The 12032-nt window shown below is 41.4% G+C and overlaps 1 protein-coding gene across 1 annotated transcript in view; it reads right to left on the reverse strand.

Annotated features, from left to right (window-relative positions):
• Positions 1-5041: 5041 nt before the first annotated feature.
• Positions 5042-12032, reverse strand: part of MDFIC2 (MyoD family inhibitor domain containing 2) — a 117027-nt gene continuing 110036 nt past the window's right edge. Inside the window, exon 6 of the mRNA XM_053298031.1 lies at positions 5042-5328. Within this exon, the coding sequence (XP_053154006.1) occupies positions 5069-5328 (260 nt within the window). The 3' untranslated portion in view covers positions 5042-5068. The remainder of the gene's footprint in view (positions 5329-12032) is intronic.

The following is a 12032-nucleotide window of genomic DNA, read 5'->3' on the forward strand; positions in this document are numbered from 1 at the left end:
ACTCGTTTTCATGTTAAAGGTTAAGTCTAGGTAGAATGGTTATACCAGCTCATAATAGAAGAAATCTGTAATGATGATTTACTGGAACAGAGAAGCATCAAAGTGTTTACTGTAAATAAGCTGTGCACAAATTGCTTAGCTTACAATATAAAATACAAGTATTTTCAGACACAAAATATAAATTTTGTACATAATAAAGCATATGTTTAAAGCATAAAACAAAAATTAGAGCTGTCTTCCTCTACCTTCATTAAGAACTTGGTGTCTCTTCTAAAATGGATATGTTACTTTAAGTTAACTGCACAATTTTATCATATTTATATTGGATGTAAATCCTTTCATTTCTCATCTGTGATATGCTAATGGAAACCTTTTTATACAGCTGATCTAATAATATCTATCTACCGCTTTCTACCTTTCCATTATTTCTGTTTCCAAGTAAGACAAATGCACAGCAAAGCAGAGGGGAACTTCATTGTGAATACTGAGTTCCACTGATCTTTGTTTGTGTGTGTATGTGTATGTATGTAGTATAGTACTAACCATCTACATGGTGCTTTCCAGTCCCTGCCCCAAGGGGCTTACAGTCAGAGAAATTGGAAGTAAATAAAAGGAGGTAGGGGTAAACAGGAGAAGAATATGTGAATGTTTCAGTTCATGTACATGTACTGTGCAACCTAGAAGGAATGCTGTCCAACTAGGTTTCTGAGTGGCACAGCTGCTTGGGCCATTCAGGCAGCTAGGAGGACAGTTCAAACAAAAAACCAAACGAACGTCAATGTTAAAATCAAGCCTCAGCCAGCTGTTTGACTGCTGCCTCCAGAGGAAGAGGAAGTGAGGAAGCCTGCATCCTGCCCCCATCCATAACTGCTAAGAAGGAGGGTAGGGAAGGGCTGGTCCTACAAAATGGCAGAGTTCTGCATCTACAGGACCTGGAGTCCAGTTGGGAGAAGACAATGTGGCCCCTCCTGACAGCACTACGGTTGGGTTGAGAGTGTTGTGTCTTCTCAAAATCTGACATGTTCAGCGGTGCACAGGCCTAGTAAATTCAATTTCAATAGGTTTCAAGATGAGAAATAAAAGTCCTATGGGGAGAGGGAACAAGCATAATGAACAAATGTAATGAAATGCTTTTTTTTTTTGGTAGTAAAGACTTGACTGAAAATGGAAAACTTGGCCAATACTTTACTAGGGGTAGCCCAGTGGTCCCAAAAGAACTGTATGGCTTGATGACACAAACAATATGTAATTCAAATACTGTATGGTCAAATGCAGGAGCTGTGTGCAGCTACAGATCTGATATTGATTTGAGGCAGCTAGCAGATTGACTGCTGAATTACACTGGAGTGTGCTGATTTGCAGTAGAGACGATGCCGGAATACCACCTGGGTCTCTCCAAATGCATCAACAATATACTTCAACATACAATATCAACAATACACTTGATCAGAACACTTGCATCAACGAAGCTTTGCAACACCCACTTTTAGGATCCAGTTCTCAGGGAGACATATCCCCCCAAAGCACGTTCGACAGCAATTAGAAACACCATTTATTTATTTTAAATAAGATAAAATGAATGTTTTCATCTTGCAGATAAAAACTGTTATATCCATTTCATTTACCTCCTAGCCACACCACAAAAGACATAGGAGTTCGGGCTGCTCAGGATGTTCTTTGTGCATTTGCTCAAATCCCAAATGTAATGCACAGCCTTGTTAATGAAGATTTTTATAAGTTTTTAGAAAGGAAAAAGGTTTCACAATTAGTGGAACATATGCTATTTTAAAGAAAATAAACTATATTTATTGTATTAGTGAGCCACCTAATGGCTCCGCGGGGAAGTGACTTGCCTAGGGAGCAAGAGGTTGTTCGTTTGAATCCCTGCTGGTGTGTTTCCTAGAATATGGGAAACTCCTATATTGGGCAGCAGCAAATAAATATAGGAAGGTGATGGAAGGCATCATCTCATACTGCATGGGAGGAGGCAATGGCAAACCCCTCCTGTATTCTACCAAGAAAACCACTTGGCTCTGTGGGTGCCAGGAGTCGACACCAACTCGACAGCACACTTTACCTTTATGAGGGGAGCAGCTATATGACAAGGTCTTATGGATGCTGATTTGGCTCAGGAGTTTTAAGGGGCTGATCCCTCTTATCTGAAGTTTACACTATAATTTAGATGTTTGTGGACTCTATGGTTATCTCACAGAAATGACAGGTACACAAAAATGAAAAAACTACCACTAAACAGTTTATAAACCTGCCTTCTGAACAACCAACCTTTGTATTTAACACCAGCTACTTGGTCTGGAAGAACAACTATTCCTATTCATAGAGTGGGTTCACACAAAACGAGGAACTGGAAGTTCCCCCAGCCTGAGATATGGAGGGACCTGAGATTGACTCTGCAAACAATCATATATCTCAATTTGTTGGAAGTAGCCTAGTTTAGCTAGTGGCATGCTGGCTGTCCAGGCCTCACACCAAGGCCCTAGATGTTATCATAGCCCGTTTTGCACCATTCCACAGTCATTGGTCCTGATGGCAAAGGGGTTGAAGCAAACCTGGAATGAACCAAAGGTTCATGAAGAGTGTGGGTTTATAACGTGCACCTGAAGTGGAACCATAACTACTTTATTAAGCCAATTTCAAATTTTGGTCATAGAAATCTATCTATCTATCTATCTATCTATCTATCTATCTATCTATCTATCTATCTATCTATCTATCAGTCTATCATATTTCTATACCGCCTGATATGTACATCTCTATGTTTATGTCCCCACCAGAACCTGAGGTTCCCACCTTTGTGTGGGTTCAGGCAATCATGGACAAATTGGTTACCACCTTTGTAAGTATGTTCCACGTTATGTGTGAACCTGCTCATAGTGTTCCAGTGGCTGTTGCTGTGTCTCCCTTGTGCTTCAGCTTTTTAGCTTGTGAGCCCCTTTGAGACAGGGGAACCATCTTCTCATCCCTTTTGTTAAGTAAACTGTTTTGTGAACTTTTTTGTTGATAAGTCGCATATAAATATTCTTAATAATAATACTATTTCCTTTTTGCTTAATATGTATATTCCACACCATTTTAGCATCTGAACGTACCTATCATCATTGTCAACTGTATGTACCATATTATGTCGTACAGTAATCATCTCATTTTCATTACTAAGCTCCAGTGTGTGTGTGTGTGTGTGTGTGTGTGAGAGAGAGAGAGAGAGAGAGAGAGAGCGCTGTGTGGGGGGCGGGGGGGGGGCTTGCATTAAATATCTCTATGTGGGATACTGTTATTTTTAACAATGAAAAGCAATTCTTTTCTGCATGTCTGGAAATTTATTTATTTTCCAACATTAAGATAACAGCTAGTATTCTCTTATTGTTATATGACCAGGTTGACAACCTAGATAAAAACAAGTTTTAGAGCAATTCTCTTCCTCTTCAAATGTGTCTTCATTTTCTCTTAAGGCTAACTCCCACTAAGGAGCAACAAATAACCTGTTATACAGTGAAAGTCTCAGATGTAAAAACATTGTTGACTTTCATAGCTGTAGTAAAGCACACGTTCTTTAAAATTCACTTGAGATATTTTAAAAGACACATTTGCTGTAATTACGACTAGCCTGGTTTCTAATTCATTTAATTTTCTTTTTGACCTAAACCTAGCATATATGTGTATTGTAAGAGACTGTATAAATAAATTTTTAATTATAAAAGGATAGAACATCATCCATTATTAATAATAACCAACAATGTGGAATATGTGTTTATATATAAATCCATTAGGAAGAGAAGCTGCCTGCAGTCCTAAAAATAACAACAGCATTTCTCTTGTACATATGGATAGGGAGAAAGCCTTTTATTGAAAATCAGATTTCAAAAAGCACACAACATGAACTGAATCGGTTCCATAAGAACATAAGACTCCCCTGATAACTGAGCAAAGAGGCACCTTTTTAAAGGGGTGATTCTCTTTATTGATCAGGGGGAGAGCAACTAGCCCTATCCAGCCCCAGCAAAACATCCCTCCAGTGGCTGTTGCTGGTGTCTATCCTCTGTTTCTTTTTTAGATTGTAAGCCCTTTGGGGACCGGGAGCCATTTTAATTATCTTTTTATATCTATGTAAACTGCTTTGGGAACTTTTGTTGAAAAGCGGTAAATAAATATTTGTTGTATTCATATAAGAATTGCTCTTTTGGGTTGGACTAACATCTGTCTAATCCAGCTTTCCTCTAGCCTGTGGGAAGCTCACACTTTCCGGGTATGATGGAGGCAATTGTCCTCACTTGTTATCTGTTTCCAGCATGATTGTCAAAGATATTCTGCCTCTGAGCTTGAAGGTCTCATCTATCACATAGTAGATTTTTCAAAGCCAACTAGGCCAGTGGCTGTCACCACATCTTGTGGCAATGAATTCCATACATTAATTAGCCATTGTATAAAGAAGTACCTTTTGTTCCTTTGTCCGGAACCTACTACCACTCAGCTTCAATGGGTAACCCTGATTTTCTAGTATTATGGTAGAGGGAGAAAAATGCTGCTCCCTTCAGAATTCTTAATACAAGAGTCTTAAAAACAGTGGCAAATGAGTGCAGTTTCTGGCTTTCCGTCTTCCGCCACTTGTGTTACTAGCTAGGATAGTGATTCTCAGACTGTGATTTGGGATACTTGAGGGCTTTCCTGGGGGTCCCTTGTAAGTTCCCTCTCTGTTCCATGAAAAATGTAAGTAGAACAAGAAACTGTTATTGCAGCAAGCCTTTTGTTGTTGTTGGAGTACTTGCAATTGTCTGAGATCGTGGGAGCAGTACACTACCCATCAAAATCTGGGAATCCCTGAACTAGGAAATCCTAAAAACAGAATGTTATTTGTTATACAATACAGAACGTTTAAGATTTACAAGATAATACAGAGCCTTGACTGGCAAACATGATGTCTTTATACATTTTTATTTTAGTATTATTCTTATTATGTATTGTTATTATTCTGTTTAATGGATATATCCTTCCGGGATCAATGTCAGTTTCGACAGGGCTGCTTGATCATGGGGATCCGGCCAACTGTTTTACATTAGTGATAACAGACTTGAGAGATCTCCAAAGCCAGTTCTAGACACTCGCTGGTTTCATGACAAGATTCAAGGATGCTGCAGTCAATGTCACAATCACAGTTGCAGTCCCCATTGTTGTGCTCATCACTTGAGGTTTGGTGATATCTATGGGAAGGGCAGCACACATTGGTCAGCCAATTTTCACAGACATCGGGCAACATGAACAGAAAGTCCCAAAACTGGCAGAACAAGCAGGCCAGGATGAGTGTGGCACATTCATCTGTTTTCAAAAGGAGAAGAGCAAGGAGTGAGATTTTCCAGGGAACCAAAAAAAAAAAAAAAAAAAAGGAAAGGAAAAAAAAGATCCAGGAACATTGCTGTCCATCCAGTGCAATAAAAGCATACACACACATACACATGGGGCTTTTCACACTTCCTCTCACTGCATGGACAGAAACTAAACTTGAAATAGACTCCAGATGTTCAAAGATAAACACACCCACACCTTAAATGTTCCAAATACACATATCTGCAAAAATGGAAAAAACCTTTTCCCCAGAACCTGTTCACACGATTGAAGGAATTGAAGTCTCTGCAATCTCAGATTGTCTGCACATGTTTTGGACTGACCCCTAGCACTGAAAACAGATTCTAGGTCTAAATCCTGGTACAACCTGGCTGAAATAATACCCTATACCCTTCACATTCTCAAGACGCTCTCATATTTGGTAGTATTCCATACGTTTCAAAGGGTACACTTGACATTGATTAGAAAACAGCCCCAACCAGATTAAGCTCCACTTCATCCCCATATAATCCATGTTCAAGTTCATTAATGAAACCGGTAGGAAAATAGTCACAGAATTTCTCCCGCACTTTCAAAACTAGCATTAATTTATATTTCAGTCTTGAGACACACGCACACACACAGACATCACCAAAAGATGATCACATACTAAGGTTGTGACAAGGCACAATCATTCGTGTATGTTCTCCAATCTAAGCACTACAGAACAGACTGTCATAAAGAGGGACAAGAAGCTAATCACTGTGCATAAATGAGAAAAGGCATCATCTGCATTTATCTGATTCTGAAGTGCGCCAAGTGACACACTATAGAATCTATTAAATTCTGAATGTTTCCAAGAAGTAAATGTAGATGAGAGAAGAAAACTGAGACATTTTAGTTTCTCCTCTCACTCCATACCATAAAACAGACTGGCATTTTAGAGCAAATAGTCAGCCAGTCAGCAAGCAAGCAAGCAAGCAAACAAAAAACTTACAGTTTCATAATGCTATTAAGTTCAATATTCATAGTTTATATTCCCATTCTGTGAGCTACTCTGAATATATTCTTGTTTTCAGTATTCTATCCACAACCATGGGGAATAGAGATTTATTTCTAAAAATAAACAAGGAATAGTCATACTTTAAGAGGAGAAATGGTTCATGTATTAGGTGCATTAGATCCTGCTTAAACTGGATGTGTGATTTGAGGGAACAGTTATAATAAAATGGGAGGGTGAGAATGAGGCCATGTACTGTTGTTGTTGTTTTCTCATATATTATATTAGTTTGAATGCTATAATATATAAATGGATATTTCATACATTATTTGTTACAAAAATTACAAAAAAGTTTGCTTTGTCTTGCAAAAGTTAATTAGGATTGCCAACCTTTTTCTTGCAGGGCTCTTGTGCATTTAACAGTTGTGTAGCAAGCAGAAACTGAGTAACTGAAGCTCTTCCTGCCATGTAACACAATCGTTTCTACCATTTTTTTGCTTGGCATGCAGGTGTTAAGGTACACTGCCTGCCAGGAAAAACAACAACAACAGTTGGCATCAATAATAATTTGAAATCTCATTGATGCAGGTGTTGGAACACTGATCCTTAGAGTTAGACTGTTGAGTACTGTTGTTGCTTGATATCACTAAGTACTCCACAGAAGAGAATCTACACAGTATGGCCATGCTTTCAAGGTTGTATTCAAGGTTTTCTGCAGTGCTTCACAATACAATTTCTCTTTAAAGCAGACATTTCACCCATTTGCTTGTAAATTTTAAATTAAGAGAAAAATATGGAAAAATAAGGTGAACTAAGTAATCTATACCGGGAAGACCAGCAATGCCAGAAGTCATAACTAGTGCATAATTGCCTTATAATATACCAGGTGCCTTGGCAATCACTTATTAGATGAAGTATTTATAACTTGTCCCATAAGTCTCTCTTAATGTGCTGTTGTGCTCACAGAAGAAGAAATGTTCAGGCACATGGGAGCTCTTGCCCCAGACAGATTTTCAAAATAGCTCCTTCTCATGGTCACCATTGACCATAAATGAAATGGTCACCATTACAGAAAGCATATATAACACATCAATCCCTCCTGCTCTGAAAGTTCTATGCTAGCACTTTTAAAACACTAACTAAAACACTGTCTTTTAAAAATTTTGTTTAAGTGTGAGCCTTGCTCTCTTTAAATTTTTGTGGATTTCCTCCCATCATGCCCCTGTTTCATTTAAGATATCATCTATCACCCCTCAAGCTAATCAGGTTAAATGTCCAGGCTCCAGTAGCAGAAAGGGATTCATTAACACATTTTGAAACAGCTGTAGCTGATATAATGATAGAGAATCAGACTGAAGAAAGAACCAATTTGTTCTGGTTTTATAGTCAAGGGTGTCATCTAGTGCATGGATACGATCACTTAAACACACCAATTTTGCTGAACTGTGCACTGGATTGTATTCACATATCTGCCTGGTTCTTTCATGGCATGAAAGGTATGAATTGAGACCTTGTCCAATGAATTTCTACTCTGTTATATAGAGCGATGGTGGCTATAGAATATTCTCCAATATTTCATAGGTAACACTTGTATACAGGTGGCCCTCGTTACCTTTGGTCCTGGCATGCATGATTTTGCGTATCTGCGGTTGGGTCAGTCTTTATTCACAGGGCAAAAATAAGGTTATTTTTGTATGTTCTTGAGTAGCCAGAAATGACTTCTGATGTCATTTCCTGCCACCAATTTGTAGTGCTGAGCCACTTTTGTGGCTATTTCCCCTAACTCTAAAAAAAGAACAAAAGATCAGAAGATTTGGAATTTTGGGGGCATTGCTGGAGAGCAGAAGAGCAAGGTACTGTGCTTATTTCTGCCCCCCCCCTTCTTGCGATTTTCAGCACACTTCAGTCCCAATTCCCATAGAGTTAAGGTATCTTTATTCGTGGTTTTGCTAACTGCGGAAATAGGCAGGAATGGAACCCCCATGAATGTTTAATATACATATACAGGGCCACCTGTATATGTTGTTATTTGTTGTCATCTGTTTATGACAACAGATAATAATTCAAATAACTGAACTATTTATTGCAACAACTCACTGGAAAAGCCCTTTTCATAAAAGTTTGATTGGTGGAGGAGAAAAGGCAACTTATCAGTGGGCTGGTTTCTAATCCATCTGGGTCTAGAACTCTACAGGACACTGAGGAAATCATACAGGACCAACCACTGCACAGATTTCTGCTTCCAAATGAAATTCTTCCCCAGGTTCTCTTACATAACCACAGGCACCAGACCATGTCCTCTTATCTCATTTCAGAAGCCTTTGGTGAAGTTAAAAGCTTTTTGAAAATCCAAGTATACATTGTCAACCTTATCCACATGCCTGTTGACACTTTCAGAGAACTCTAAAACATCAACAATGCAGAGTTTGCATTTGTTGAAGCCATGAATCTTGAAAAAGTTGTGGAAATGCTCTAGTTTTCTCTGGTCATTATCATCAATAGAACCCTTATAAAGCAGGTCTACATAGCTTGTAAGCCACCTAATGGCACAGCGGGGAAGTAACTTGCCTAGGGAGCAAGAGGTTGCTGCTTCAAATCCCCGCTGGTACGTTTCCCAAATTATGGGATGCACCTATATTGGGCAGCAGCTATAAAGGAAGATGCTGAAAGGCATCTTCTCATACTGTGAAGGAGATGGCAATAGTAAAGCCTTTCTGTATTCTACCAAAGAAAACCACATGGCTCTGTGGTCACCAGGAGTCAACACTGACTCGACGGCACAACAACTTTATATAATTTATAATCCACCAAACCAAACTCAACTCACCTGCTACTATTTATGAGGGTCCAGCAGACACTCAACGGACCTCCTACTTTAGCTTGGAACTACAGAAACAGATTGAGATGGAGGGTATTAAGCACCTTCCACAATACAGTATATGGCTGGTTGATTTCATTCTGCTTGGTAGATCACAAACTGTGCACACCTCTAAAGTAAATAGAGATTAGGATATAAACTGTATGTCTACAGGGGTCCAGTTGTATTAAAGGGGAAACTTGTAAAAGGAAATATATGGACAGGACTGCTCAAATATATGGGCAGGGCTACTTGTGCACCCAAAAAGGACTTGTGGGATACTACAGTTCTTACCTACCCAACCAAGTCACTCCCACCAGACCTACCTTTGGCTCCTTCCACCTCTTTAATCTAGGGATGTGCTCGGAACTTAGGGGCTCTCAGAGGACATTTGCGCATGCACGGCAGCATCCAAAATGGCCACCATACCAAACTACAGAGGCCTATAGGCTTCCAGCAGAATCTGGTAGGCCACTGTGTTAAACACAATTCCGGACTAGATGGGCCATGGGCCTGATCCAGCAGGGCTGTTCTTATGAATCTTCATTTTAAGGTGTGGGATAGAGATGGAGGCTGGCTGTTTTTCCCTTTGTCATGCTTTGGCTGGCCTAAGGCCCTGTGTGTTAGTGCTCCATGTGGTAGCCTGCTACATTACATCCGATTCCTAGGCATTGAAGCCCTGGACAAGCCCTCCCTAGGAGAGTACTGATTGGCTTTTCCCTGCAGCAGGAAGTATAAGAGGCTTTCTGGCCTTGCTTCAGTATCAAAGTTCTGTGTGTGTGGCCCCATTCTTCCTGGCATGTTTCTGGCTCTCATCTTCTGTCCAGATCTTCTGGCTCCTAACTAGTTATCTGGCTTAGCTCCTGATGTGTTCTTACTCTTGTCTGGACTCTCCATCTCTGGATCATCTGGCTCAACCCCAAGTTTCTCTGGCTCTCTCCTGGGTTTGGACTTGTGCCTCCTAGTGTCTGCTATCCATGATTCAGCCTTCCCCTTAGACTAACAATTTGGTGTGCTGTGTGCCCATTATGGTAAGATATTGAATATACAGGATGTTCTCAGATCATTGCTAGTGTTGCAAGTGCAGGCTTATCTTGTTCAAACCTTAGATAGCCATTTACCTATTGCTATTTTACTATATGTACAGGGGTGGATTAAGCTTTTTGCCTCCCATAGGCAGCCAAGATTTGCCTCTGGGCGGGTGGGATGGGGAGTGAACACTTAAAAAAAAAACCTTTTTAAATGGCTGTTGCACAGCAGTGGCACAGCAGGGATAGTGGCGAGAGCTCCTAGTGGGCACCCACCTCCCCAATCCTGTTGGGCACTGCACCAGGCAGCAGCAAGACCTCTTCACACGGGCCCACCTTCCTCCCAAATGTCACAGGTTGGGTTAGTTTTGGCCCTCTGCACACGCCTGCGCACACTCACCCCAGTCTTCTTCCTCTGATGATAAGCCTGATTTGACTATGGTGTGTGCTCTCATTGCACGTTTAAAGGCACTTGGAAATTCCAAGAAAAGCCCAATGCCTGACAAAGAAAAAGGGGATCCTCCAGGTGTTCCTTCCTGACCTAAACAGGAGTCTAGGGCATCTAAAAAAGCCAAACCGATGCAATCTCTCTCTGACTGCTTAGCCAAACTCAAGGAGCAGGGCACTGTGCCCTCTTTGCCAGTGACTCCTTCAATGCCAGTGGATCTGATTGAGCCTAAGGAGAATCCTGCACCCACCACGGTGGCTGAGGGCAACTTGCCTGCGGACCAGGGTTCAGGTGAGGTGAGTGCCAGTTTATGGCCATGGCCAATGGGTCCTTATGGCTTTTATTCTTCTCTGCCAGCTTCCTCCTTCAGTCTCCATGGTTTTTTTCTCACTGGGGTCAAATTGGCAAGTGGGACAGATGGATTTCCCAAATCACCCATGGGTGGGGTCCATGCAAGTGTGATAGGGTGCGGTTCTTCCTACACAAGGCATTTGGCAGGGCAGAGTTGGTACTAACCCCACACTATTGCAACCAGAACCCAGTACTGAAAATCCGCCCCCGGTGGGGTTTCCGTCATTTGATCCCTGCCACTAAGGAACGTATTTGGCATGGGGAGTATGTCGACATCTTTCAGCTCTTGTACAGGGAGCCCAAGGCAATACCTAAGGAAGGGGAACAGGCGAGGGACCAGAAGAAGAGTAAGAAAAAGCCCATCAACAGGATTGGGATAATTGGCTTTCAGCTTACAACATCTTTATGGGGGTGGTTACACAGGTCCAGCCCGCCCATGGCCTGGCGTTGGTCAAATATTTCAATATCATTCACTGTGGCTGCAGGGATCCCGTGGGCAATTCTTGGTTTTGCTATGATCAGACATTTAGGATGAGGGCCGTGTTGGAGCCTGCTATAGCTTGGGATAAGCAGCACCAGGAGCTCTGGCTCCAGATCATGACACCCTCTCAACCCATTAAAGGTGGGAGAGCAGACAGTGGGCACATCATCTTCAGGTCTCCTGAGCCAGCAGCTTCTTCATCATCTGGGGCCTCCCAACAGCTGGTTCAACCCCAGCTTGTGTGTTGGGAATTTAACAATGGAGGGCAGTGCACACGGTCTTGCAGATTTCGCCATGATTGTGGCTTCTGTGGGGCCAAGCATCCCAGTACGAACTGCCCCAGGATGTTGGGGTTTAGGAACAGTAGCAGGGATCCTGGGGCGGGTAGGAAAGGATCCAGGGGGTCAGCGGCAGCTGTTGTAGGTAAAGGGGCCTAGTCCTATTAGGCTAGCGGTACTGCAGGAATGGTTGAAGGACTATCCCCTGCGGGAGAACATGAAATACCTGTTTGAGGGTTTTAGTTTTGGTTTTGG

Source organism: Hemicordylus capensis, chromosome 2 (genome assembly GCF_027244095.1).
Source record: "Hemicordylus capensis ecotype Gifberg chromosome 2, rHemCap1.1.pri, whole genome shotgun sequence".
Lineage (NCBI taxonomy): Eukaryota > Metazoa > Chordata > Lepidosauria > Squamata > Cordylidae > Hemicordylus > Hemicordylus capensis.